This window comes from Drosophila busckii, chromosome 2R, assembly GCF_011750605.1.
Source record: "Drosophila busckii strain San Diego stock center, stock number 13000-0081.31 chromosome 2R, ASM1175060v1, whole genome shotgun sequence".
In the NCBI taxonomy this organism is placed as follows: Eukaryota; Metazoa; Arthropoda; class Insecta; order Diptera; family Drosophilidae; genus Drosophila; species Drosophila busckii.
In genome coordinates this window covers 14,716,928-14,743,608 of record NC_046605.1, presented here as the reverse complement: position 1 = coordinate 14,743,608, position 26,681 = coordinate 14,716,928, and the positions used below count along the sequence as shown (strand labels likewise).

The 26,681-nt window shown below is 36.1% G+C and overlaps 2 protein-coding genes across 2 annotated transcripts; one reads left to right on the top strand and one right to left on the bottom strand.

The window, feature by feature from the left end:
* Positions 1 to 446: 446 nt before the first annotated feature.
* LOC108596527 (esterase B1) lies at positions 447 to 2,337 on the top strand (the record flags this gene model as incomplete). The annotated part of the gene is given in 7 exon segments (XM_033295046.1): positions 447 to 731; positions 901 to 1,062; positions 1,109 to 1,141; positions 1,143 to 1,175; positions 1,177 to 1,857; positions 1,860 to 2,103; positions 2,106 to 2,337. Coding segments are annotated over 7 exon segments (1,608 nt in total), but the record flags the coding sequence as incomplete, so codon positions are not given.
* Positions 2,338 to 21,434: 19,097 nt separating this feature from the next.
* Positions 21,435 to 22,838, bottom strand: LOC117134675 (puff II/9-2 protein-like). Its single transcript, XM_033293118.1, has 2 exons — positions 21,516 to 22,838; positions 21,435 to 21,460 (listed from the first exon to the last, which is right to left on the bottom strand). The coding sequence occupies exon 1, from the start codon at positions 22,716 to 22,718 to the stop codon at positions 21,525 to 21,527; it is 1,194 nt and encodes a 397-aa protein (XP_033149009.1). The 5' UTR covers positions 22,719 to 22,838; the 3' UTR covers positions 21,435 to 21,460; positions 21,516 to 21,524.
* Between the last annotated feature and the right edge of the window lie 3,843 nt (positions 22,839 to 26,681).

The window sequence follows — 26,681 nt, the reverse complement described above, 5'->3', positions numbered from 1 at the left end:
CGATGGTTTGAAAAGCGAAACACTAAAGATATTATTTAAAGGAAAAATCTCAAATTAATCACATACATGCTATATCGTGTTCTCTAAACGATCGGAGAAACAACATCGAAATTCTGTACACTTCAATTTTCTATATAGAAAGCGAAATCCGGTTGCTAAAGCTACCGCAAAAAGTGATATGACCAACTTTTATACGTTCATTTTGTAAAGAAATTTTTGCATTTTTATCGCTTTTGTTTTGTTATCAGCGACCTTCTTAAAAGTACTAAAAGTTTTGGCTAATACAATTCACACATGTTTATATTAATAGGAGTATATTTTGATAAGAACATTATCTCATATCAGTTAAGCTATAAAAAAGAAGAAACACCGTACCACACTTCAGTGTAGCAATGACAGCGTACAAGTGAGTAGTACTTAGTAGTTAGTAATCACAACTTATTTATAATTACTACAGTGACCCTTCACCAGTTGTGCAAACAACTCATGGTAGCGTAAGAGGTGCACTGCATCAGACGCTCTACGATGACTCCTATTACGGATTTGACGGCATACCGTATGCCAAGCCTCCGCTAGGTGAGCTACGCTTTAAAGCACCACAGGATGTGGAGCCCTGGAAGGACGTGCTTGATTGCTTCCAGCCCAGAGACATGTGTCTGCAGCTTAGTAGCCTGACCAAGCAGCTGGAGGGCAGCGAAGATTGCCTATATCTGAACATAGCTGCAAAAACGGTTAGTGACAATTTTTTTGGGTTTTTCCATTACAAAACCTAAACATCATGAAATTTGATGCCTGTGTTTAGTCGACCTTATCCTAACATTTGACAAAAATGTCCAAAGAGGTCTTCGAGGTTTCCGTCCTACACAAGCTGCTCACTTTCTTAAATTTTCGATTTTGTAGTTACATAGTAAGAAACCGTTGCCAGTTATGGTTTATGTTGCTGGAGGTGCCTTTGTGAGAGGAGATGCATCGCGTCGAACTTGGTCACCGGATTACTTGATGCGCGAAGATGTCATCTACATTAGCATTGGACACCGTTTGGGAGCATTTGGTAACCCCTTCGCATGACAATCAATAAGGCAATGTAATTCTTAAAATCAACTTATAGGATTTATTAAGCTTTGCGGATCCAGCTCTGCAAGGTACCCGGAAATGCAGCTCTTAAGGATGTAGTTGCTAGCGCTAAAGTGGATCAAGGCCAATGTTAGCCGTTTTAATGGGGACGCAGAGAATATTACGTTCTTTGGTCACAGCGGCGGCAGCATGTTAGTGCATCTGCTGATGCTAAGTCCACAAGCTGAAGGACTCTTTCATAAGGCCATACTCATGGCAGGATTTGCCAACACTATGCTAAGGCTTCCAAACATGGAGTATCGTATAGCAAAGCAATTGGGCTACTCTGGCGACAATAAGGATGTGGAAGTCTTTGACTTTTTGAATAATGTTGATCCCAAACTTTTGGCAACCGTAGACATTTGGACTGAATCAGAGCGTCTACAGTATACGGTGCTAAAGCCATATGTGCCTTGCGTGGAGCCATATGCCACTGCCTCCGCTATACTTAGAGCCGAGCCCAGTGAACTTCAGCGTTCTGCCTGGAGCAATAAAATTCCAATTATGGTGGGCACCACCAGCATGGAGGCACATAATCTACACTATAGTTTTCTGGAAAACAAACAGTTGCTACAAGGCTATACTATGCATCCGGAGTACTTGCTACCTCGAACGCTGCAGGAGCGTTGCAACAGCGAGCAACAGAAAGAGCTGAGCCAAGCGCTCGTCCAGAAACTGACAACAGGCGATTACCATCCGTTAGCAATTCTTGCCACACACAACATGTTGCACTCCCAGCACATTCTTGATTAATGCTCGCCTGGACCTACAGCCAAGCAGACAACTATCTCTATCGATTCGACTTTGATTCGGTGGACTTCAACTTTCGTCGCATTCATAATTATGGACCCAACGTTCGAGGAGTTTTTCACGGGGATGAGATGAGCTACTTGTTTAAGATGACCGCCACATTTAAGTTGGATGAGTCCAGGGCGGAGTATGCCACTATTTGGCGCTTTGTGGCCATGTTTGTGGAGTTTGCTGGTGGATTGGAAGCCTGGTGGATTGGAAGCCTGTTTCGCGATCTGGTAGCCGCATGTGCTTGAACATTAACGAGGACTTGAAGTTTATTCCACAGCCCGAACTTGAAAATTTGAAATTCTATGACAAATTGTATAAAGAGGTTGGACTGGAGCAATACGTAGAATTTTCTAAGAAATAACTTCGTCCATTGCCATAAAACATTAACTACTTATATATAAATAAATGATCTATAATCTCTAACTATTCTTCACTGAATTCAATTTTGTACTTCAGGGGTGTTTATTGTATTCGGCCCTACAGGGCTTCTAGACAGAATTTTAGAATTTTTCAAAATACATAGTTCTATATTAAATGTGATAAATTCTATATGAAACGTTAACTGCGGCTGGTGTTGGTTTTCATAATTTTTTTTAATTCATTTAATTTTTTCTTAGCAAAATGAACAACGATCTACTTAAATTGTTCATTCTTATCTAATTACTACAACCAAAAAGATTTCAATAAGAAATATTTATAAACATGTAATCTTTTCGTTTTAATTGTATTCTTATCTTTCCTTTTTATCTCTTAGCTCAACTTAAGCATATTTTGCAAATTTAATCAAATTTAAAAGTCTAGAATCAGTAAATAATCATAAGAAATAAATCGATGTCTACCAAGTTTATGATAAACGCAAAAAGAAATAAAACAGCAAAAGCGATAACATAAAAATATTTTTGTTTGTTGTACTCATGATATTCTTCTTCTTAATTTTTGAATGATACATTTATCAATGTTAAGCTTATCAACTGATATGATGATGACGACGGCCTTTAAGGTTGTCGATAAAGCAGTGCTAATTTTTTATTTAGCTTAATCAGCTGAAAGCTGTCATCAATTTAAAATATTTACTAGCCAAGTATCAAAAATATAAAATGTAAAGCATTTAAAGACATTAAAAAGGGTTTAAATATTATTTAATCCAGTTAAGTTATTGATTTAATAGTTAGACAAATTCAATTGGTTTAAAAAACTGTTACAAAGTGCAATCATTATATGTACATTGAATTTTAAATAGCAGGAATAAAAATCATTTTGTTAAAGGGTTTCGTTTTGATTTTATTCGTTTGCTGGTTTTTGCAATTTTAATTACAAATTTAATTTAAGCTGCCCCAGTCAAAGCAATTATAATTTTATATGTATTTTATACAAATTGGTTAGTTAATTAACAGTTTGATTGATTGCTGGCATTGTGGAGGGTGCATTGATATGCGCCAGACACAACTTCTCACCTGTCTATGACGCTTTTTCGACCAAAAATCACGCACGCAATAATTACAAATTATGCACACACACACACACACATATGTATGTGTGTGTATATCTGGTATAGGGACAATACATAAATAATAATTACTGCACAGCAAATATTGCTCAAAGCTCTCAGCACGCATATTGTTAATAATGTGAACTGTGCAAATTATATTTAAGCCCTAATGCGCCGCCTACATCAAATACGGCACGCATTTGCCATTTTCATATTTTGCATTCACTATTTACGTTTTCGGTATTTCACATTTGCAATTCAATTATAATTTTGTTTGTCCATAATTATGCTGCTTACAACAATAAACAATCATTTGCCGAAATGTGCATGGCAAACAAAAATAGATATATTTTTGCCAGCTATCTATAAATGCATGAGGTCAACGGCTTGTGGTCAACAGGGGTCAGCTGAAACAATTGATATTCTACAAATGATTTGTAAATGTAAATTATATTGATAATTATGTTGAAATGCAAGCACTTGCCCTCCAACTAGTTTTAATTGTTGTTTAATAAATACGTTTCAAATGCAGACGCATGTTTGAATATATCAAAATCAAAATAAAATTCTATTAATAAAACGAAACTAAAGACTCCAAATGCACACAATGAATTTAAATGTCAGTATAAAATAATTATTCCAAGGCTCAAAATTTTATTGAATTGCAAACCAATAATTTAATAAACTTTTAAGTAAAATAATCTATTTACTTCAGTCTTTTTCTTTAAAGCAAATGAATAGTGATTAACTTTTATTTAAATTATATGCTTAAGCTCGAATTTTCTTTTATTATGGCTTTTGATTTGATTTATGCAATTTGGTGTCATCAAAATATTTACAATTAATAGCGACATATTTACAAATGAAATTTTTTTAAAATATCAGCAGTTTTATTTCTTGATTGATTTTAGAAGTGACTTTCATTTGTTTCCAAATTGTTTATGTTAGCTAGTTTTAAGTTTGAAAACTCAAACACATTAAAATAAAAATGCAAAGAAAATAACGTTTTGAAAATCTAACTGTTGTACTAGTTTTGATTTGATTAGATTAAACAATTTCATTACAATTTTTTTTAATAAATACAAGCAATAACTAAATCACTAAAAAGCTTTTATAAAGTCTTCAAACTGTTTGGCTTATAAGCAATAATATGCAGTAATATTTGCTGGGACTGTATTTGAGCCTACAGTTGCGATTATTGGCAAGTGCTTGGCAATATTTGTTGTTGGCTCATTAAAAACAACATTGTTTAGCGAAGAAATGTTGAAGCAAGCGCAATCAAGTCGCATTGGGCGCGTTGCACCTGAGCCCATTAACATTAGCATTGAAAAGAAATAAAATATAATTTATTATCGATTGCTTGTCAGAGCAGCAGCAGCAGCAGAGAAGAGAAGAGTCTTTGAGTCTTTTCGCCAATTGGGTGTTTGCAATGCGAAATTATTAATTTTAACGCATACGCCAAGAAGAAGGAGCTGCCCTTCCGTGGCGTGTGAATGTGATGACGATGGCGATGGCGACTGCGAATGCCATTGGAGGCATCATTACGATAACAATCGCAGCTAAACGGTCAGTTGGCTGCTGTTGATGCTGCTGCTGCTGTTGATGCTGCTGATGGCAGCAAGAAGTAGCTGCAACAACATTGGTGACAAGAACATTTCCGTGAAACGTTTCGTCTCGGTCTTCATTTAAAATGCCAGACGTGGCTTAATAATGCGAGATGCATGTCGATATGTCAATGCGTTTGCGCGCAATCGATCATTTTGGCTGCGGATCGTGCAACGCCGCCGCCTTGGACTGGCTGCTTCGGTTGCTTGTTTGACATAATGTCGCCAGATTAACACAGTTGATAAGCCGGCCGGCCAAGCGTATTAAGTACATACGGCTATCTGGCAGCCAAGTTGCCAATTTTATGGCACAACTTGCAACACATTGTGGTCACGCATTGATAAGACGCTTTTATCAATTAAGCTGCGCAGCTCAAAACTTGTGCTCATTACATGCGGCCAACTGTCAAATATGCAATAATTTATTGTGCTCAGCGCTCAGCTGTGGCAACAATCGCAAGGCAAACACATTGATTTATGTCCGCGCTGTCCACACTTTTTGCCTCAAGCTGCAGCCGCAAGCGCTGCAAGTTGTCATAAGGACAAGCAACCAGTCAAGTAGTCAAGCAGTCAACCAGTTGGTTCCCGTACCTTTTGCAGTCGGCAGCAGTTTTATAGGCATTTTATGCTAATTTACCAAACCAAAATCAATATATCTGACTACATGTGATTTTCAATCAACAACATTGCTAGACACATAAAGTTGTCTGCTCAGCCCAGCATTGTTTATAAATATTTTGTGTCAACACTTTAAGCCCATTTATATGCGGGCTAAGTGCAGCGATAGTCGAAAATATTATTATTGAATTCAAGGTGTCGCATAATTATGGAAATTGCGTAGCTTTTATACTTCAAATGCAAATTGGCGTGCCACTAACCCGCGCATATAATTTTTATTATTAACATACTTTTTGTTTTCTTTTTTTGAGGTAATTGTTTAAAGTGCAGCAAGACGTGAGCTGCTTGTTAATTACTTTGTGATTATTTTTATAAAAGTAGAAAAGTTTTTCAATACATTATTCAATGCAGTGCATTGAATTAGCAAATAAATATTTAAAAACAAGCAGCCAACTTTCTGATACACTTTGAATTTAAAAGCAACAGCAACTTAGAATCTAACAGGCTGTCTAAATAGAAATTAATATTCGTATATTTCAAAATTATTTATCTACTCCTGTAGAAATTTTGTACATCGGTCAAGAATGTTATAAATCTTATGTTCATTAAATAAAGTGCGCGGAAATTGGATTTTATCTTCATATGCAGCTACTACATATATAGAACTATATACATACCAAATTTGTCAACTCTAGCTCGCATAGTTTCTGAGATTCTGCGGCTCATACAGACAAACTTAGCTCTAGCGACGCTGTTTGCTAAAAAATTTAATATATACATAAATATTTGATTTTTTTGCTCTTGCATTTCAATAAAAATGCCCAACTGTCTACAAAAATATATAGCTAAATTATGTTTTTTCTTAAGTATAGCTGCCTCATAGAAATATCTATTAACATACTTGCATGCAGCCCGAAACGTGAGCTCAGCTCTCGTCGCCATTAGCCCAAGTGTCAAAACCAAAACTGTTGACAAATTTTCGATTTGTATGTTTACTTTATTAATTACTATAAAACGCATTTGCATAATTTTCACATAAATTCACTAATCATTTTAAATATAATTTTTTGTGGGCGCAACTCCAAGCTACAAGTGCTGCATATTAATTAAATAACATAAATTATAGCCGAAAAAAAATCACAAGAAAAAGAGTTTCTAACTTTGATAAAATGTTATGCTTTTTTAAGTGTATGTGTGTGTGTGTGTGTGTGTCTATAATATATTAAAATTATATATCATTTGCAATTGTCAGCGACACTTGGCGGCTCGTTTTTTATACAATTTTATTGCAAGCCTTCAGTTTGGCGACTCGAGTGTGAAATATAATAAATGTCTGCACAAGGCGCAGTTTGGCCAAAAAAAAATTCAAGAAAAAATTGCTGTCACATATGAGTTTTTATGAATTTTGGCGTGTCAGCAGCTAAGTCAAGGCGTTGAGTTATTTGGGAATTTTTTCGCTTGAGCGAATATATAACATCGACTGTAACTTTAACTGATTGGCATGTCTTTAACTTAAACTGTGGGCAGCACAAGTGCTTGCTGCACTTTCACTTCGGCAACAAGCAAAACAAATGCCAAGCGACTTTTCATTTTCAATCAGCGCAGCACACATAGCACGATCTGATAAAGTAGCCGCCGCTTAGGCCCAACTACTAGTGGAGAGTGACAAAAGTCCAGCTGCCGACACCTGCCGCTGTGTTTGTTTGTTCAATTAATTTGACATGCAAGCAGCTAAGGGTAACGAAAGCCAAGTCCTTTCACTTTTGCCACTTGGCCAATAAATTTGTTTGCAGCTCACTGACGGCAATATCACGACTTCGCATCAGCGCTGAGCTGATGATCGCAGATCAATCAAATGTCAGTCAACTGGCAAAAGTTGGCTTATGTAACAAGCAAATGCCAAATGAAAAGTAAATAGACAGAAACTCAATTAAAATTATGGCTAAGCTGGCCAATTGAGCTGATAATTATTTTGGCAATTTGGTCAATTCGCTGCGTTTTGCATTTTTGCGCGTTCGTTACGCATGTGGGTCAGACATGGCGTATGCGCAATTGCCAAATCTCGAACATGCAGCCAGCGTGTATTTCTATTGCTATTTCTTTTTGTGTGTGTTGCACGCTGCTTTGATTGCCGCGTGGACAGCGAACATTTGTAAAACATTTTAATAACCATTGACAATAATGGCAATAAAGCCAGCAAGCTACATATCATAGATAATGTCCGCATGTTGCAATTGCATGTTGCAGCTGCTCTTGTTGATTGAAAAAGTAAAAAAATGTAACTCAACTTGACTTACTCATTTGTTAAGGCTTTAAGCCAACTTTAAGCTGTGGCGGAACTAGATAATGTTGCAAAATGTTTTATTACTTCCACCTATGCCAGCAATTAACATAAGAATTTCGCAGCCCTGGCTGCTCCACTCGAGGGGCCCAAACTTTGTCTGTCGCTCAAAACTTTTATAGCGCACATATTTCTATGCAACAAACGCGTATCATTTACATACGCACTACACTCAAGAGTTGCTCTTGTTGCTTTTGTTGTTGCTGTTGTCATCCTCTTGTGACTTCCGCTGGCACGCAAAGAACTTTTCACTTTGCCACACAGCGCCACAAAATTTGTCATGCCACACAATACTCGGTGCTCGGTGCTCGGGAGTTCTTGTGTGTGCCGTTAGTTTGGCTGCAGGTGCAGCTAGCCAATTGCCAATCAATTTGCATTCAATCAATAATTGCAACTTCAATTAGGCAAAAGCAACAGCAAATAAAAGAAACTAAAACAAACTGTGAGTTGCCAGCAAGACAAGCCAAGCAATTGCCAATTAAGAGCCAAAGCACACACACACACACATACACACACACACTGCAGTGTGAGAATCGGTGGCATCGATGGCCGTTAGTGGGGCAACAGCGGGGGCAGCTGAATTTTAATGCAAGTTGCAACTCTTGTTTGAATTTAAGGCATGCGAGTAAAGTAAATAAATCAAAGGCAGAGCTGGGTCAATGAATTTAATAAACTGAACAATCAACATAGTTGTGTCAACTCAAAAATGTGCTATAAAATATATACCTATTTCATATATTATCAGAAGCAATTAAATTTAATTATTTGCACACAAATTTTGAAAAATGTAAAATATTAAATATTATTTTGGTATTAAAATATTTTTACAAATTATTGAAAATTATCAATTAAAAAAGAAAAGTATTTATTAAAACTAAGAAATGAAAAATTAGATTGTTATATTATTAAAAGTTAGTTATTTTACATTAAAATCATTAAATGAAAGTCATTAAAAATATTTAAAGAAAAAATTAATAGCTGAAAGTCATCAAATATAATTTAATAATCAAAATAAAAATTGTATAAATTTTTATTGCAATAAATATTGCATTAATATATTGTTAGAAACTCTAAAAAATATTTTAAGCGCTTGAATTAAATTTCTAAAAATGTTTACTATGTAATTTCAAAAATATTTATGACAACTAACTTGCTTTAAAAACAATGTAATACTAATGATGATTTATGACTAATATTGTTACAAAAAATATTTGCATATTTTATTCAGTTCTTTAGTTTTCCAAAAACGCGCATACCCTTTTGGCCTTTTAGGCCAAGCCGCACTTTGATGGATAATATCATTCCAAACTGTTGTTGATGAAAAACAAAAGCAATGGGCCAACAACAATAGCAATAGCAATAGCAACAATGACAGACAGGTTTTTGTTTACACAGAGAGTTACTCAGCGCAGACTTTTTAAAGCGGGGGGTGGCTGGGTGGGGGGTGTTGTATTTGCGCTAGTTATAATTGGCATTTTAGAACGTCAAGGTTTTGGCTTAGTGCGCTACGTATTGTGTTACGTTAGACGTCAGCGCTTGAGGCAATTTTTATGATATTTTTGTGCATAAGCTTAACCAAATACGGCGGGGCCATTGTTTATAAAATAAAAATTTGATTTGATTTTGGGTGGCCACAGTGCCCAGTCAACAGCCACAGCCAAAGCAATGGAGGTTAAGTAGCACTGGCTGCGCAACGGGGCGTGGCAACAGAATTTGCATAGCATTATGTAATTAGAACAAAGGCTAAGCGTGCAACGCAACAAACATAATGGGGCAACATTATGTCGACATGGCTTGGCGAACAGTTTGGACAAGTCGTGGGCTCATCATGGCAGCGGCATCTCTTTCACTTGTTCTTGCCGCCGCGCCACATGTGTGCAACACACACACAGACACACACACACAAACGCAGCTGGTCATGCATCATAATCAGCGGCGTTGATGGCCGCTTTGTGGGCTGAGACTACACTGCGCAAAACATTTGCGCATTTAACACCTTGGCAGCAAAAAAAAACTGAAAATAGTGGCGCGCTCTATGATTTCTTATTTTGTGCCGCGATTTCCAACTGTGCCTGCGCCACATTGCCCCGTTGCACGTCGCCTGCAGGCAGAAGCGTTGCAAGCTGCCGCCGCCACCAAAAACAAAAAACGTTGCGCATGCGGCGATCGCGATTGTCTGCCGGCTGAGACGCAGCGTCTTGCCAAGATGTGTCCAAGCCGAGCTGTGAGCAGATCATAAGCAGCATCAAATACTCTTTAGTTTATATTTATATCTGGAATTCAAATTTAGTTTAGTTATGCGGCTTGAACTTGCATCAAGACATAAATAGAATCAATTTTAAGTCAAATTTATAAAAAAAATATATATAGCTATATAGGTATTCAAACTATATGAATGTTTGATATTATTAAAACAATTCCAAGTTGTAGAAATTATTTTGAATTTTATTAGTATTTTTATCATTGACATTTTTAGTATTTTTTTATGAATTTTGAAAAACTGTTTACTCTATTCGGCAATGAACTTGAATCAACCCATGAGCAGAATTAATTTTAAGTTATATAAAAGATATATATATTGGTATTCAAATTTTACTAATGTTTTCGATATTATTAAAATAATTCCAAGTTATAGAAATAACATTTAATTTCATTGTAATGCTTTTGATAAACTTTAAATATTAAACCATTTACATTTTTAGTATATTTTTCGATTTTGAAAACCTGTCCACTCTACTTTTCATAGCCTACCCCGATCTTTAAAGTGTATGGGCCAGCCTGGAGGCACTTAACTGCAGTTTTGTCTATTCATTGCTCACGTTCGCATCTTGGCCACGTTTCTCGGCTTCAAGTTCAAGGCGTTTGAACTCTTGACATTTGCCAGTATGCGGCTTGTGGCCCGTAAATGTAACAACTCGATTAGCGCGAAATATTCGAGCCTTTGGCTATGCACAAATGCTAACTGGAGCGTTTGCTGGCTACGGTGCAGGGATCTTGCTCCAGCTTTGAAGTGGCGAATGTTGGGCAATCGATGCTCGCTTTACGTTAACAGCCTCATCGAGTTGGCACTTTTCTCTCGCTCTAATTGGCCTGTCCAGTGCCCGAGCTTTTACTGCATATTGACTGACTGACTGACTGACTGGCAGTCACCTCCTCCTACTGCTGCCGCAGCTCAGCTCACAGCCACACAATAGATTGGCTCATGGCTCGATGTGGCATTTACTCGACTGATGCGCTTATGACGATGACTCTTGAGCGTCATCGCAACGGCCAATTCGAAATTGCACAGCCACAAAAACCAAAAATCGCAGTTGTTCTTATTGCCCTCATTGTTGTTGTTGTTGTTGTTGCTCTTGTTTGGTTGCTGCTCACGTGGATGTGGCTGATTGCCGCACTCGGCACAGTAACTGGATTACATTGAAGCTAGCGCATTTTCAGCCGGCAAACAAAAACCTGCCCATGGCTTGGCTATGGCTATGGCATAAAAAAAGGTCCTCGGGCACACGCAAATAAAAATCCTTTATGCATTTGTATGTTGGCCGCAATGTGCTGCTCATCTGCAGTAGAAATTTGCTAGCCACGGCTACAATGGGCAGCGGGAATTGGCAGTGAGCTAAATGCTGATGGAATTGCGCGTGTGCCACTATTTTTAGTGCATACTGTTGAAGTGCAGCAGCAGATTAAGCGATCGAAAACAGATTGCAAAGCATTAAACAAAAGGATTTCCTTATGCAATTATTTTGAACAAATTTTAAACGCAAACTGATGGAAATTCAAGTGAGAGAGATTTATAGAAATATGCGGGAATAAAGGTTATAACTGATCTATATCAGATTTTTTACTGATGAACAAAAATAATCATTCGAAATAATAATAAGTTTATTTATTTATATTTTATTGCTCACGAATAAATTAATAATTAAAATAAATAAAATAAAATAAGTAATCAAAGTAAAACAAAAACGTTGAGAATTGGAACATTATCATTAGTGTATGTAATTTTTATAAAATATTGTAATAATTATATCAATGCTTGGCTTAAAATATATATAAAAATAAATATTTACTTATTTTTAAATAAAATATTTTTCAAAATTCCCACTTTCAATGCATGGCTCAAAATATATATAAAAGCCCAAACTCCACCGCTAGCTCTTAATTTAAATTATTTGTTAGCTCTTTATAAATAAAAAAAAAATATATATATAAAAAAACACAAAAATATTTATTTTTTTTAAAATAATATATTTGTTATAAAATAAAATATTTTCAAAAATTCCTACAACATATTAACTGCAGTTAAGTATTTAAAAGCTTTAATTGCTAGCAAATTATTGTTCAAAACAATTTTCAATTATTATATGACATTTTACATAAATCTCAGAACTAGACTATGTAACTAATTTACTAAAATTATACACAATACATGCATAAATATTGTTTATAAGCTCTGCATATAGTTGTGACTATTTTTAATTTGCGTAATGGCGCACTTAGTTTAATCATCAAGCTATTTGCTTTGTACAAATGCGAGTCGAGTCTAAGCACTCGCATTTATAATCATTTAAAAAAAAGGGATAGAGAGAGTGCGACAGAGATAGAGCGAGTTACTTAATCCGGCAATTTAGTTGCAACAAACGGCAATTTGCAACAAGCGCAACTCAAAATTGTCGCACAATACACAACAACAGCAACAACAACAACGAGAAGAGAAACAAGAGCTGGCAGCAAATCTTAACAGCGAATACAAATTTACAGGTAGCCTAAGCCACGTTGGCTGCCACCTACGCGAAGCTAACGTTAATTGACTTGGCTTAGCCGAGCTGCCGGTACGGCGACCACTTCATCAACTAGCCAGGCAATCAGCGCGAGAGCGAGAGCGAGCGAGCGGGTGGGAGTGCGAGGTGTAAGCAGTTGCTTGGACTAATTTAGTAAACGTGGGCAATCAGGGCAAGGGCTGGGAGTGGGACTGGGACTGGTACTGAGACTCCTAGCCAGTGGCATCAAAAAGCCATTTGCAAATTAAGCCAGCAGCAGTCGCTGCTAGAAAACTGAAACTGTGGCTAAATTATATTTAGACGCCGCTGCCTGAGATTGGTAGCGAATTAAATCACGTACGAGATTAAAAAATTGCCCATGAAATTCATAATTGTTTGCAATCTTTTTGTTGCTGACGCTGCAGCAAACCAGTTACCAGTTACCAGTTACGAGTTTAACCTGCCGCTTTTCTCACTTCATAAAAAGTCGGGCCGGGCCCGCATGCAAAAAACTATTTGCTGATGTAATATAAATTGCAAACTTTATGAAATTGTCAGCGCATTTCAAGCTGCGCGCGTTTCAATAAAAATCAATCAATTGCTAATTTATAGAACACCAGCGTGCCAATGGACAGCTGTTTAACACCCAAGCCCCAGCCCCAGTCCCAGTCCAGACCACAATCAGCTGCATAAATATGTTGCAGCAACTGTTCGGGGCTGTGGCACTGTCAACGCGTAGGTGTCTGCAAAAATGCATTTAAAAACGCCAAAGCAACTAACTCGGCTCAGCGGGCGCTCTGAGCTCTGAGTCACGCCCACGCCGAACGCCGCCCCCCCAAACACTTTGCGAACAGACAGCAACAATATATATGCATATGACCTGCATATTGTTTATATAGTTTCAAATATTGATTTATCATATTTTGCGAGCAGCCTATGACAGCGCGACAATCGTGCCTGCATTGTTCTATATACGATACGCTTCGATATGCTTTGCCAATTGTTTTCTGGCCCAGACCCAGAGCCCCAGAGTGTGAGTAACTGTTGGCTGCTTAAAATTTTAATTGGATTGCCAGTTGAAAGCGAGTTGGCAGCGATTAAATCAAAGTGTCACAGGTTAAATGCTATAAAATGATTAAAATAGAAACGACTTTAGAAAATAACCATCAATGGTGAATAGTACAAAATCATAGTTACTAATCACACTACAGTGTATAACTATTTTGAGTATAAAATTATTTAATGCTTAAATACAATAAGCAATACTGATATATCATAAATTGAAGCGTAAATTCAAAGGGTGATGTAATAGGCAAATCACATCGACTGCATTACCAGTCACATGTGAATTCACCAACAGGCGATACCCTGGAGTTCGATTAATTGAACGAAATGTCGTTGCTTATCCAAATCAAACGTTGAAACGCGATTACGAATTCACTACTTGATTTTTATTGATAAATCATAATTTGTTATCTGTCGTGTTCCAGGCTAGGGTCAACCAATGTCTATAGAATAAGTTTGTATACACGTCCGTTTCAATTTGGGTTCCTTTTTTGATTCCTCTTAGGCTAATACAAAAGAGTGGATTAGCAGCAGCAAACGCACTCCGCTGTCTATATTAAAAATTTAAATGCGAATAATTCCCAAGTTATTTATCCGATTGATAAGCAATAATTTTTGGCAACTTATGTTGTTTAGGAGATTTTGGCTGCACCGTTTGGCGGCCTTCTAGACATTTTTATGTGCGCATGTGTAAAAGCAGAAAAGCAGCTGAGCAGACACAGCTGTCTCTGTCTTCCTTGATTGCCAAAATCGGCTGCGCTGCTTCCATGCATGTGTCCAGAGCGCTTTGACTTCTGAGAGCGTAAAAATAAAGATGGCGGCGCTGCCCTAAATTGCATTGGCGGCCTCTTTGACATTTGTATGTGAGCATGTGAAAAAGCAGACGAACAGCTGATCATACACTGCTCTTTCTATCTTTCTCTTGCTTGTTTTGCTATTGATATTGAAATATTCGCGCCAATTAAATCCAACCAGCTTTGTATATGAACTCATTTGAAAAGCCAAAACAAAAAGAAGGTCGCAGACTTGTTAACCCATATTTATTGACTAAGCTTTTTAGCTGGCAATTTTTACATAATGCTGTGCAACTTTTTTTCCAGGTCTAGCAATATTTGCTTAGCAGATTCTGGCAGCACTGCTCATACAGACAGAAACACGGACATGGCTCACTCAGTTTGTTTTGGTGATCAAGAATATATATATACGTCTGCTTCTGCTTGTTACGTACATTTGCACAACTTTATAATACTCTTTTCCATTTTTTATAAGAATGTCAAAGTGTATAAAAACTGCATTCGATTTAAATTATAATAGATGTAATCAGTTGAGAATATATTTCAGTTAAGAATTCAATATTAGAATAACTGTTAAGTTTGCAGAGTGAGCGAATTATAATTCAGATAAAAGTTAATGCATTTAAAAAGCTTTTGATCTAAAATTGAATTTAGATCCATTCATTTAATTCAGAATCTATTTTTTGTACATCTCTGACAATGAGTCATTGCCTGAACAGAATAACTCAAAAGAAGTTACTTAATTTTATATAAAATAAATTTTACTTGCTTTGAACTATTCCTCTTGCTCCTGAGTGTACTTGAGCTAGATTACAATAACGTAACTTAAATAATTTATTAAGTTATTGGACTCATTTTTATCAAGCGTAGCTTTCTCGCTCTCCTTAGACAATTAAATGTGTCTGTGTCTTAAAATGTGTACAGCAATGAAATGATAGTTTTATAATTTTTAACCATATATGTATGTGTATGTATTTGTGCTCTGGTTGTGTGTGTTACTCACAAGACGAACTGCATTTCAACACTCCACACATTAGGCCAGAGCTGTTGCCACATTTTCATACTGCGCAGCCTCAGCCTCAGTTTCAGCCTCAGTCTCATTGTCTGGTGCATTAAAGTATTAATAACATTTTGTTGCAGCGCTTAAACAATAAAATTTGTCAAATTGCCACCGCTTGTTGAGCAGCAAATAAAATGCGAGTGGCAAATTGCATTTGCGAGTTGCCAGTTGCCAGTTGCTGGGTGTGGCATAGACGGCTGGCTGCTTAACTTATGCCACTTTATATATATGTATACCGTATTTTTTGCAATGTGCTGGGCTGACCACGTTAATTGCAAGTTTTTTGGCAGCAGCAGCAACTCGGGGGGAGAGAGCACCTGAATGGCCTGGCAATAATCCATTTTAAACAGCAGTTTGGACGTGCCTCGTTCTGTGTGCCATTTAACAATTTGTGCCCCTCTCTGCAGCGCGGAGCGGATCGGGGCGCATAATGAAAACATTCCACAAACCTATTCAATATTTCCGCTATGCGAAATACGAAAAAGGCAAATTGAAACGCTTTCGGCGCAACCAAATGGCTGTAAGTTTAATGCCACAACAAACAGTTTGGCCCGGTCCCGGTCCCGGTCCCGGTGCAGGGTCCGGCGTTCGGGGCATTTTCAATTTAATTTTAGCCGAAAATATCCGTTCAGCCAACTGACCCAGTCGAGAGCCATATTGCCAGAGCTCATCTAAAATGCAGTTGATTGGTTCGGGCTTCATGCTTGGAATACGTTATCAATGCTCCGAATGGGCGTTAGGGCGCCCAATGTTAAACATAAATTGTCGAATGGCCACGATAAAAATCCAGCCAACTGCAAATGGTCAACTATTCATTAGCGTGACTCACACACACAGTGAGCGTCAGAACTATACGCACAGCAATTGCAAATTTCTTTGCTTATCCCGTGCTGACTTTTAATTTGCAATTTTTTTTCTACACTGCTCGCCGTAATTAAACGCCACACATTGGCTGCCAGTCTGCAATAATTTCAAGCCACCCATGGGCCAGGCCAACTGCAAATGTCTACGCTCTATCTCTAAGCCTCTGTCACCAAACTGAGCTGGTCGACTGGGAAGCCTTGGCCCAAGCAATTTGCATATCAGCCATGTCTCTGGCCGAGTCTTGTGATATGCTGGAGCTGCTGTTGGTGCTGGTGCTGGCAACGGCATTTCACGTTATGTCCGCTGACCAGTTACCAAACTGACTGCTCATTGTCGTTGCTGCACACTCGACCATATTTTGGCCCGACTTTATTGTGGGCCACTTTGGCAGCGGCTTGACGTGCCCCAAGCGTATTGGGACAATTGTATGGCTCACACACACACACACACACACACACACACACACACGTCTAGTCTGCGTTGACAACAGCCAAGGCAACAACAAAAGCAATTCCATTGATGGCGAATGCATTGTTACGCATAATTTTTGATATTCCGCTTCAGCAGGCCAAAGCCAAAGCCAATGCTCTACAGCAAACACCTCGGGGGAGTTGCTAACAATTTACTTTTTTGACTTTTTGCAGTTTATTAAATTTTTTCGGTTAACGGTTATATAAATATTGCTAAATAAATGTTGCAATTTTCATATGCGCTCAGTAAAAATTTAGTTCAATTTATGCGTCATATATTTTTATTTTAAGTCAACCTTTTGTTATGATTAAACTGCATTTTAATACTTAAAATATCTAAAATATAATTTGAGCTCGTAATAAAAAGCTAAAAACTAAATTTATTAAAAGAGAGAATTATTTATATAAACAGTTAAAAAGTAAATGTGATAAATGCGCTTTAGTATAAAATTGATTTAAGTCATAAAATACATTTATAGATTTTGTATAAATGGACAAATTACATTTTAATAGAAGAAAATAAATTTGTTAATATATTTTTGTAGCAAAGACAAGCTGCTAAAATATTTATAGAATTTATTTTTATATTCGTTAAATATTATTGTAATTGTAAATAAATTTAAGCACATGTGTTTACATATTAATTTGAACTCAAAACAATGTTTACAACATAGACAACATCTATTTATATTTATTAATTTTTTTTCTATTTTTAATAGCCAACTAAATGGCACAAAAAATGTTTAATATAATAGAAATATGATAAAGCTTTTTATATTACACACTTATTATATCTATTTAATGTAAAATATTGCAAATTAACATTTAAAAAACAGCCGCATTGTTTTTTTATGATTAAACAAATTACTTTTTAATATACAAGCCAAAATATATGGTAAGTATATATTTCAAAACCAATAGGCAACAGCAAACTTTAACTATTTACAAACTTTACACTATGCAGCTTAATTTAAAATTTGCATAAAGTTCTTGGGCAAGTTGCTGGGAAACCTTAACCCACATTTGAGTTGCCCATCTAAAGTTTAAAGAGCAATTCAGCGGCATATATGCCACACATGCCACTGGCAGTCAAGTAGTAGTTCGTGTGGAGTAGTTCAACCATTTGGCGTCGAGGTCGAACATTATTCTTGTCAACAGCTTGGGGCCAAGCGAGACTGAGCGACTGAGCGCAAAGGCGACCAGGCGAGCGGCAAATGGCAAACAAACTGCGTCATTGTCACTGTTGCAGCTTTGACACATAACTCTCAGTTGCATAAATCGCATAACTGTGTCATGTCTGACGCGTTGTTGCCAGGGACGGGCACAGGGATGGAGACGGAGAGACAGACAGTTATACCCAAAGCGGCAGGCACGCAATATTCAAAATCTTTGTGGAACAGTAACTGAAATTGAAACTGGGACTCGGACTTGAACTCGAGCTGCGTTTTGCGCGCTGCAGCTTGTTGCACGTAGCAAGGCGAAGCGCGTGACTCCAATGCGTGCCACACTTTGCTTTACTGTTGCTTTGGCTGCTTCTCTTAGCCACTTACCGCTCGCTTTCAACTGGACAATTGCACCGCTGACATTTGATGTGAAATGAGTTTACTGGAAGCTGCTGCTGGCGGAATTTTGCATGCGGATGCGCTTACGTATATCCTGTAGCCTGAGATGGAGACTGAGCCTGAGCATTGGCTTTTATTATGCTAATTTTATATTCCCATTGTTTCACTATACGCATATCACTTTATTACAAGCAGCAGAGCTGAGCGGAGCCGGACTGAGCTGAGTTCACTCTGCACTGCTTTGCTTTGAGCTTCAAGGCTCATTTGCATGGCGGCTGCCATTTTTGGTCAAGCTCAACTGTATGCAAATGTTTTTTTTTGTGTGGAGCATAAGTTTGCCAACTCAACTCGAGCAGTAAGTCAAATCACAACGTTTCGGCTGCAGGCTTCAAGCGCTTGCGTTACCCCTTTGTGTTGTCAGCGACAAAGCAATCATCAATAAGCCCGTGCAGCCAATGGTTCTACACACACACATACACATGTCTCTGTATGGCCCACAAAACAATGTCGAAATCAAAAATCCCAAAAACCATTAGCACAAAGCGCACTGACAACAACCTGAAAGTCCCAGTCAAGCAAACCCAATCAGTGCACTGCCAAATAAATATTTACTCTATAAATAAATTGCATAAGTGAATTTTTTAAATAAATAAAAAAGTGGCTGCAGCAAATTATAGCTTAAGAAATAGTGCTTAACTTAAGAAATAGTAGATTTAAAATATTTATAACATTAAGACCTAACATTAAGTATCCGCCTAAATATATTTTGCATGTTGAACTCAATTTACATAATTTGTTCTCAAAAATAACTTTTAAATTAATAAATAAATAATAACTTTTATATATTTCAATATTAGCTATTTCAAAAATTTTAAGTCTTTGCATAAAGTACTTTTAGTAAGAAGTACTTGGATTTTCTTTTTGAGTATACATTTTTTATTGAGATCAATAACATCTCATCGAGATCAATAAGATTTGGTACAAAGTCTTTTTTGATTATTTCTCCATATAACATATTTTATAGAATTATATAGATATTATTCTATATTATATAGACAACATATTGTATAGAATTATATAGATTTTCTGTTTTATTAAAAGTTTGTTACAAATTATTAACGTGATACGCTTCAAATAAATTTTTAAATATTCATAGAAGCTTAGTTTTTTTTATAAAAAAAATAAATAGTCATTGTTGTTTTATCAAATATATATATTTTAAATATATTTTGTCGCCCTAAAGATTTTCTAACATTTTTTTCTTTTATTTTCAAGTGCTTGCAATATTTTTACTTAAAGTATTTAGTAAACATAAACGTAGTAAAATATTGTATTTAAAAGTTAAAAGTTATAACCTATTTCTAGTTTTATAATATTATATTATATTATATTTTATTTGCCACAAGAGCCCAAAAGCTCTTTACATACTCTACAATATTTGCTCACTTTACATACCTAAGCGGCAATTGAACATTTGTTTTCATTCAGGCAGCGGCAAGTTGCAAGTTGAAAAGCGCAACGAAAAAGTGATTGATGTCGTTGCTCTTGCATGCCAATAAATTATCAACAGCAGAAAATCGAAAATAAATGTTAAAGCTGTTTGTTCATATTGCGCGCGACTGTTCGAGTTAATGATTTCGGCTGTTGACTGAGCATTTAAGTGGCAAGCGTTGAATTCCAGGCGTCAAAGGTGGCGTATGAGTAATGCGCTGGCTACAACTAGTGGCAATTACAACTGCTAGTCGCAACAAACAACAACAAATCAATTAAAAAGCAGAACAGGCTAAGCTACGCCCACTAAAGTTAAGAGCTGCAGCTAACACGATTTACGTTGGCAATGGGGTGACAATTGTGGCTGTCTGACTGTCTGTCCTTATGTCCTCTGTATTGCTGTAGCTGGGGAAAGGTGCGCCTGCGCAACACGAAGCTGTTGCATGTTGGCTGTTGCCAGTTGCCAGTTGCCAGTTGTAAGCCGTTACTTTCTCAACGTGCCACAGCATTAGCCACATCCGCCTGGGCTCACTTGACTGTCAGTTTGCCCAAATTGCGTATGCGCTGGCAGCCAAAAGGTGCAAAAGACAACAGCAGCAGCAGCAGTCGGTGCCACATTGTTGCTGCCACAGTTAGGATGGCAGTTGCAGTTGCAGTCATTCGCTCTCTCTCTCTCTCTCTCCAAGTGTTGCTTATCTATGTATGTGCATCTTAATTGTCAGCTGCTGCTATGTTAGTGGGTAACTGGGCATGTTTTATTTTTGCTGCTTTTTAGTTTGGCTGCTTTGGTTTGTGGGACAATTGAGCAGCAGCCCGTTTAGCCCAGGCACAATTTAGTTGTGGCTTAGTTCATGAGCTGTCATTAATCGACAGTGCAATGATTTAGTGCCTAGATATGCCCTGCAGTCAATTACAGATCAATACCACAGCAAGAGACAGAGAGAGAGAGAGAGAAAGAGAGAGCAGTCGCGGGGTTACACCCTGGGAATGAGGTCAGGCAGAGGCACAACAAGCTGCGCAATTCTTACAATTTATTTATTTGAAACTTGAGGCAGCAGCAATTCCGTTTAAATGCACCAATTGACAGCTAATAATAATAATAATTATGCTTAAGTTTGTTTAAATCATTTACGAATTTAACAGCAAATTTTTATTATTACAGTCGAGCTTAAAAGAAAAAATATTACAAATAATTAAAATTAGTTAGACATAAGAAAGTTTTTTTATTTTTAGCATAGCAGTATTTAGTATATAGAGAGCATGTGTTTACAGCAACAACTCTTAACATTAACAATAATTTATATTATTTAAATTCATAAAAACATTTTAATATTGAGATAACAAATTTGACAAATTCTTTAAATATATTCAAAACAAAGTCGTATTACTTATTTTTATTACATTTTTACTATTTCGTCGTCCTTGATGAGACTGTAAATAATCAAATATTAAAATTATATTTTTTCAGCTTGTTTTTGTTACTCACATTTTAATATTAATAGCATCTATGCTTGCAGTGTTTATATTTTTTTTTGTAACAATCGCCTCTGTGTCTTAGACTAGATTTCTCTCGGTCACATTCCCGCTCTTTATTATTGGCATTGCCATTACAATTATCCAAGCTTGACGATAAATTATTTACGCGTTGATTCAGACTTGAAATTTCTTCATCTTTATTATTGGCAGAGCTCTTCCAACTCTCGTTGCTTGAGGATAGTCTGTTTATTTGGCTATTAAGAGATAATATTTCATAGTCCTTATCATTGGCACTGCGCTTACAGCTAACCCAGTCTGACCACCAATTATTTGCGCGTTGATTCGATCTCGAAACTTCTTGGTCTTTATCATTTATGCGTTGATTCAGATCTGATATTTCTGCATCTTTATTATTGCTATTGGACTCACACTTCTCCCAGCTCGAAGCACATTCGCTAACTTTTTGATTCAGAATCGATACTTGCGCATTAAGCGAATCAACGCTAGTGGACAGTTCTCTATTTTTAGCTACATCTGACTCTAGATTCGCTGTGAGATTTTTGCATTCACTAAGAGTTGCATTTAGAGTGCTTAACGCAGCTTGTTGCAAGTTGGTGCGCGTTACTTGTTGCTCGAGCTCATCTGCAGTTTTCTTCATTATTTCAGCATAAACATTCAACTGAATTTCCACATTCTCTTCACAAGTTTTTAGTTCATTCCGTAGCGCAACAATGGCATTAAATGAATTATTGATAGTTTGCTTTGCCTCCCAGCTCAAATTAGCATCTGCTATATTTTTTTTACACTTTGATATTTCATTTAACGCTGCCTCCAGGCTCAAATTAGTATCTATATTTTGTACACAATTTGACTCTTTTATAAACTCATCGGTTTTATTGTGTAACTCTTCAAGAATAATTTTATTTTTGTTTGCCAGTTGCTCGAAGCACATATCGAGTTCATTTTCACAATGGGTGGCATTTCTACGCACTTGCAATTTATTTTTAAGCTCGTTCAACTCCTGTTCCTGCATCTTAAACTTTAGTGTCAAGTCAGCTACATGATTAAGTAATGACTTTATGATCTTAGAGTTCGCTTCTGCACACACCAGAGTAAGGTTTTGACTGGGTTCGTCTTGACAAGGTCCCTTGTCCTCAAGGGACATTGCAAAGCACAAAGGCAGCAAGGACACTAGTAGTAAATATTTGAGCATTGGGACTGCTTTATTCAATAACCAAAACACAACTACCACGTACTTGCTGTAGTGCTATCAATTATATTGCAAGCCAAAAGCTGGGAGACTCCCAAAATGCGGGATCTTGTGTTATCAATGCGTAGAGACAAGAATGTCTGTATTATAAAAAATATATGTGAAACATAATTTTAATATTTTTGGCAAGCAACAATTACGTGGAAGAGACCTTGAGCTTGAGATTAGCAAACACAGCGAGATTCCCAGGGTCGTGGGTTATCAATGCACACAGACGAGAATGTCTGTATTATATTATGACGAGTGTCTGTATTGTTAATAAAAATATATGGGAAACATAATATTAATATTTTTGGCGATCAACAATTACGTAGAAAAGAAACCTTCGGATTAGCAGATTATTTTTAAATAAAATTGTTCGCTTTCTTATCACTGTACGCAAGTTAGCGATTCATATTAAGTGGGTTTTCCTATATAGTTTTCCTCCAACAACTATTATGATTTACAATAAATTTTTATTTTAATTATATTGATTCAATATTACCTTATTTTACAGGAGAGCGTTTATAATGATTTATTTCTGGTGTAGCCTTGAACAAAATCAAGGAAGTAAATCATTGTATCTTTATAACTATAGAGAATATCATTCTAATATTTATCCAGATTATAAGAGATAGAATTTAGAACATGTTTGTATCAAAATCTCAATTTCAATAAAAAGCGACACACGATACTTTCGCGGAAATGCGTCGATATGACTTACACTACAATTTTATTTTAAATGTAAATTAAAATTTATATATATTTTTAATCAGCCAATATGTGACCCTTATATTAAATATTTTAGAAATGAGACAAATTTTTGAGTATCTAAGCAGATAATAAATTTCGCAGCTACTTTACTGATAAGCTTTAAACTAAATATTCTATAAATGCCATTAGAAACAAAATCATATTGATATGTTCTGTATAGTTATGGCTGTTAGCAATATTTTTATTGAATTCTATTCTTTGTCGTTCTCCTTGATGTGGCTGCAAAAAATATTTAAGTTATATATTTTTTTTAATTTTTATAGTTATATTGTTTTACTCACATTGCGTTTGATTAAGAGGCGTTTATATTTTTGTTTATAAAAATTAAATTTTTTTTAGTTATCATTTTTAACAAGTTTTTTGATGGTTTACAGCTAATCTGTGAGACTCCAATTCGAAAATCCTGAACCTTCAGAATCTGCATAGAAATCGTCTGCGCCAAAGCCCAAATCAAAATTTGGAATTGAAATAATACTGTCGATATTAATGGCATTCTCCTTATTGTCCCAGTAATCAATATAGTCATCCGCTTGCTCCGGTTGCTGGTCTCTCAGGTCAGCTACTGTTGGAAGGAAATGTAATGACTGCCAGGTCCAAGAGTTCGGTAATTCTAAGTCTAGAGTACTGATTGAACTGCTTGTGACTTCATCAAGGTACATTGCCAAGCAGATTTGCAGCAAGAAAATTAAAACTAAATATTTCAACATTGCAACTGTTTCATTGAATATTTAAAACACAACTGGTGACCACACTTAGCTGCTGTGAACATTTTAAATGTTTTTGCGAATAAAGCGAATGCTGAATCATTCGCAGAATGCAAGGTCTGGGTTATCAATATAACCCTCAATTATATTATATTTAACATTAGCGACACAATATATGGCTGTTAACAATCAATCATCAAATTACGTAGAAAAGTTTTGATATCGCTCAGGCAACTCCGGATTACCTGTGAATTGCTTTGCCAATCGAAGTTTTTTCTGTTTAATTTAGCTCATAATTACTGAAAATTATTTCATAAAATTCTCCGAAGCTACACTTCAATTTAAAAAGAATATTTTTAGATAGTTGACAATTGTTTAACTCATTTACTCAAATCAGCGAATTAATCGAACCGAAGTTAAAAGAAAAATATTACAAACAATTTAAAATTAGTTAGACATAAGAAAGTTTCTTTATTTTTAACAAGAATAACAATAATCTGGCTGTAAATTATCAAATAATAATTCTAGATTTTGATCAGTTTTTTTCTGTTGCTTGCAGCGTTTATATTTTCTTTCGTAACGATCGCCTCGGTGCCTTAGACTAGATTTCTCTCGCTTACATTCCTGTTCTTTATCATTAGCATTGTCATTACAATTATCCAAGCCTGACGATAAATCATTTACGCGTTGCTTCAAACTTGAAATTTCTTCATCTTTATTATTGGCAGAGCTCTCCCAACTCTCTTTGCTTAAGGATAGTCTGTTTATTTGGCTATTAAGAGATGATATTTCATCGTCCTTATCATTGGCACTGCGCTTACAGCTAACCCAGTCTGACCACCAATTATTTGCGCGTTGATCCAGACTCAAAATTTCTTGGTCTTTATTACTTATGCGTCGATTCAGATTTGATATTTCTGCATCTTTATTATTGCTATTGGACTCACACTTCTCCCAGCTCGAAGCACATTCGCTTACGTTTTTATTCAGAATCGATACTTGCGCATTAAGCGAATCAACGCTAGTGGACAGTTCTCTATTTTTAGCTACATCTGACTCTAGATTCGCTGTGAGATTTTTGCATTCACTAAGAGTTGCATTTAGAGTGCTTAACGCAGCTTGTTGCAAGTTGGTGCGCGTTACTTGTTGCTCGAGCTCATCTGCAGTTTTCTTCATTATTTCAGCATAAACATTCAACTGAATTTCCACATTCCCTTCACAAGTTTTTAGTTTATTCCGTAGCGCAACAATGGCATTAAATGAATTATTGATAGCTTGCTTTGCCTCCCAGCTCAAATTAGAATCTGCTATATTTTTTTTTAACTCATCTGTTTTATTGGCTTGCAAATTTTCGATTACAATTTTATTTTCCATCACTTGTTTGTTGCACATAAGCAATTCATTTTCACAATGGCTGACATTTCCACGCACTTGCAATTTATTTTTAAGCTCATTTAACTCCTGTTCCTGCATCTTAAACTTTAGTGTCAAGTCAGCTACATGATTAAGTAATGACTTTATGATCTTAGAGTTCGCTTCTGCACACACCAGAGTAATGTTTTGACTGGGTTCTTTTTCACAAGGTCCTTTGTCCTCAAGGGACATTGTAAAGCACAAAGGCAGCAGGGATACTAGTATTAAGTATTTGAGCATTGTGACTGCTTTATTCAATAACTAAAACACAACTACCACGTACTTGCTGTAGTGCTATCAATTAAATTGTAAAGCGAACCTGGGAGATTCCCAGAATGCAGGGTCGTGGGTTATCAGAGAATGTATTACATTATGTCGAATGTATGTATTACAGAAAAAAAATATGTGATTTTAATATTTTTTGCAAACAACAATTACGTAGAAAAGAGACCTTGACCTTCGGATTAGCAGATTATTTTTACTTCAAATTTTATGCTTTCTTATCACTGTAATCATAATAAGTCGACTCGTTTATTATATTTATTAATATATGTTGCAGGTTGTTACTTTCTGTGAGTAGATAAAAGTTATCCAGCCCAATATTAACTACATTAAAATTACATTTTCTTCACTCATAGCCCGGAAGCTGCCGTGAGTATCTAAAACAAAATGTTTCTTACATCCACTTGCAAATAAAATCCCCAACATCCCTCAATAAAATTTTTAAAAAATTATTTGAATTAGATATTTCTTTCAATTCAGTTGCTAAATAGTTTTGAAAGCTTAATATAGTCGGCCATCGGTTGGTGTAGGTAAGCAATATGTGAACCTAATATTAAATTATTAAGTAATAACAAATATCGCAGCTATTTTACTGATAACTAAAAATTCTATAAATAGGCTCGAAAACAAAGTCCTTTATCCTGTTCTGTTTAGTTATAATCGCTGGGCGCGATGTAACTATAAATAAAAATATACAATTTATATTTTATTCAGAATATTCGTATTCATTTTGTTTCACTCACATGGTATATAC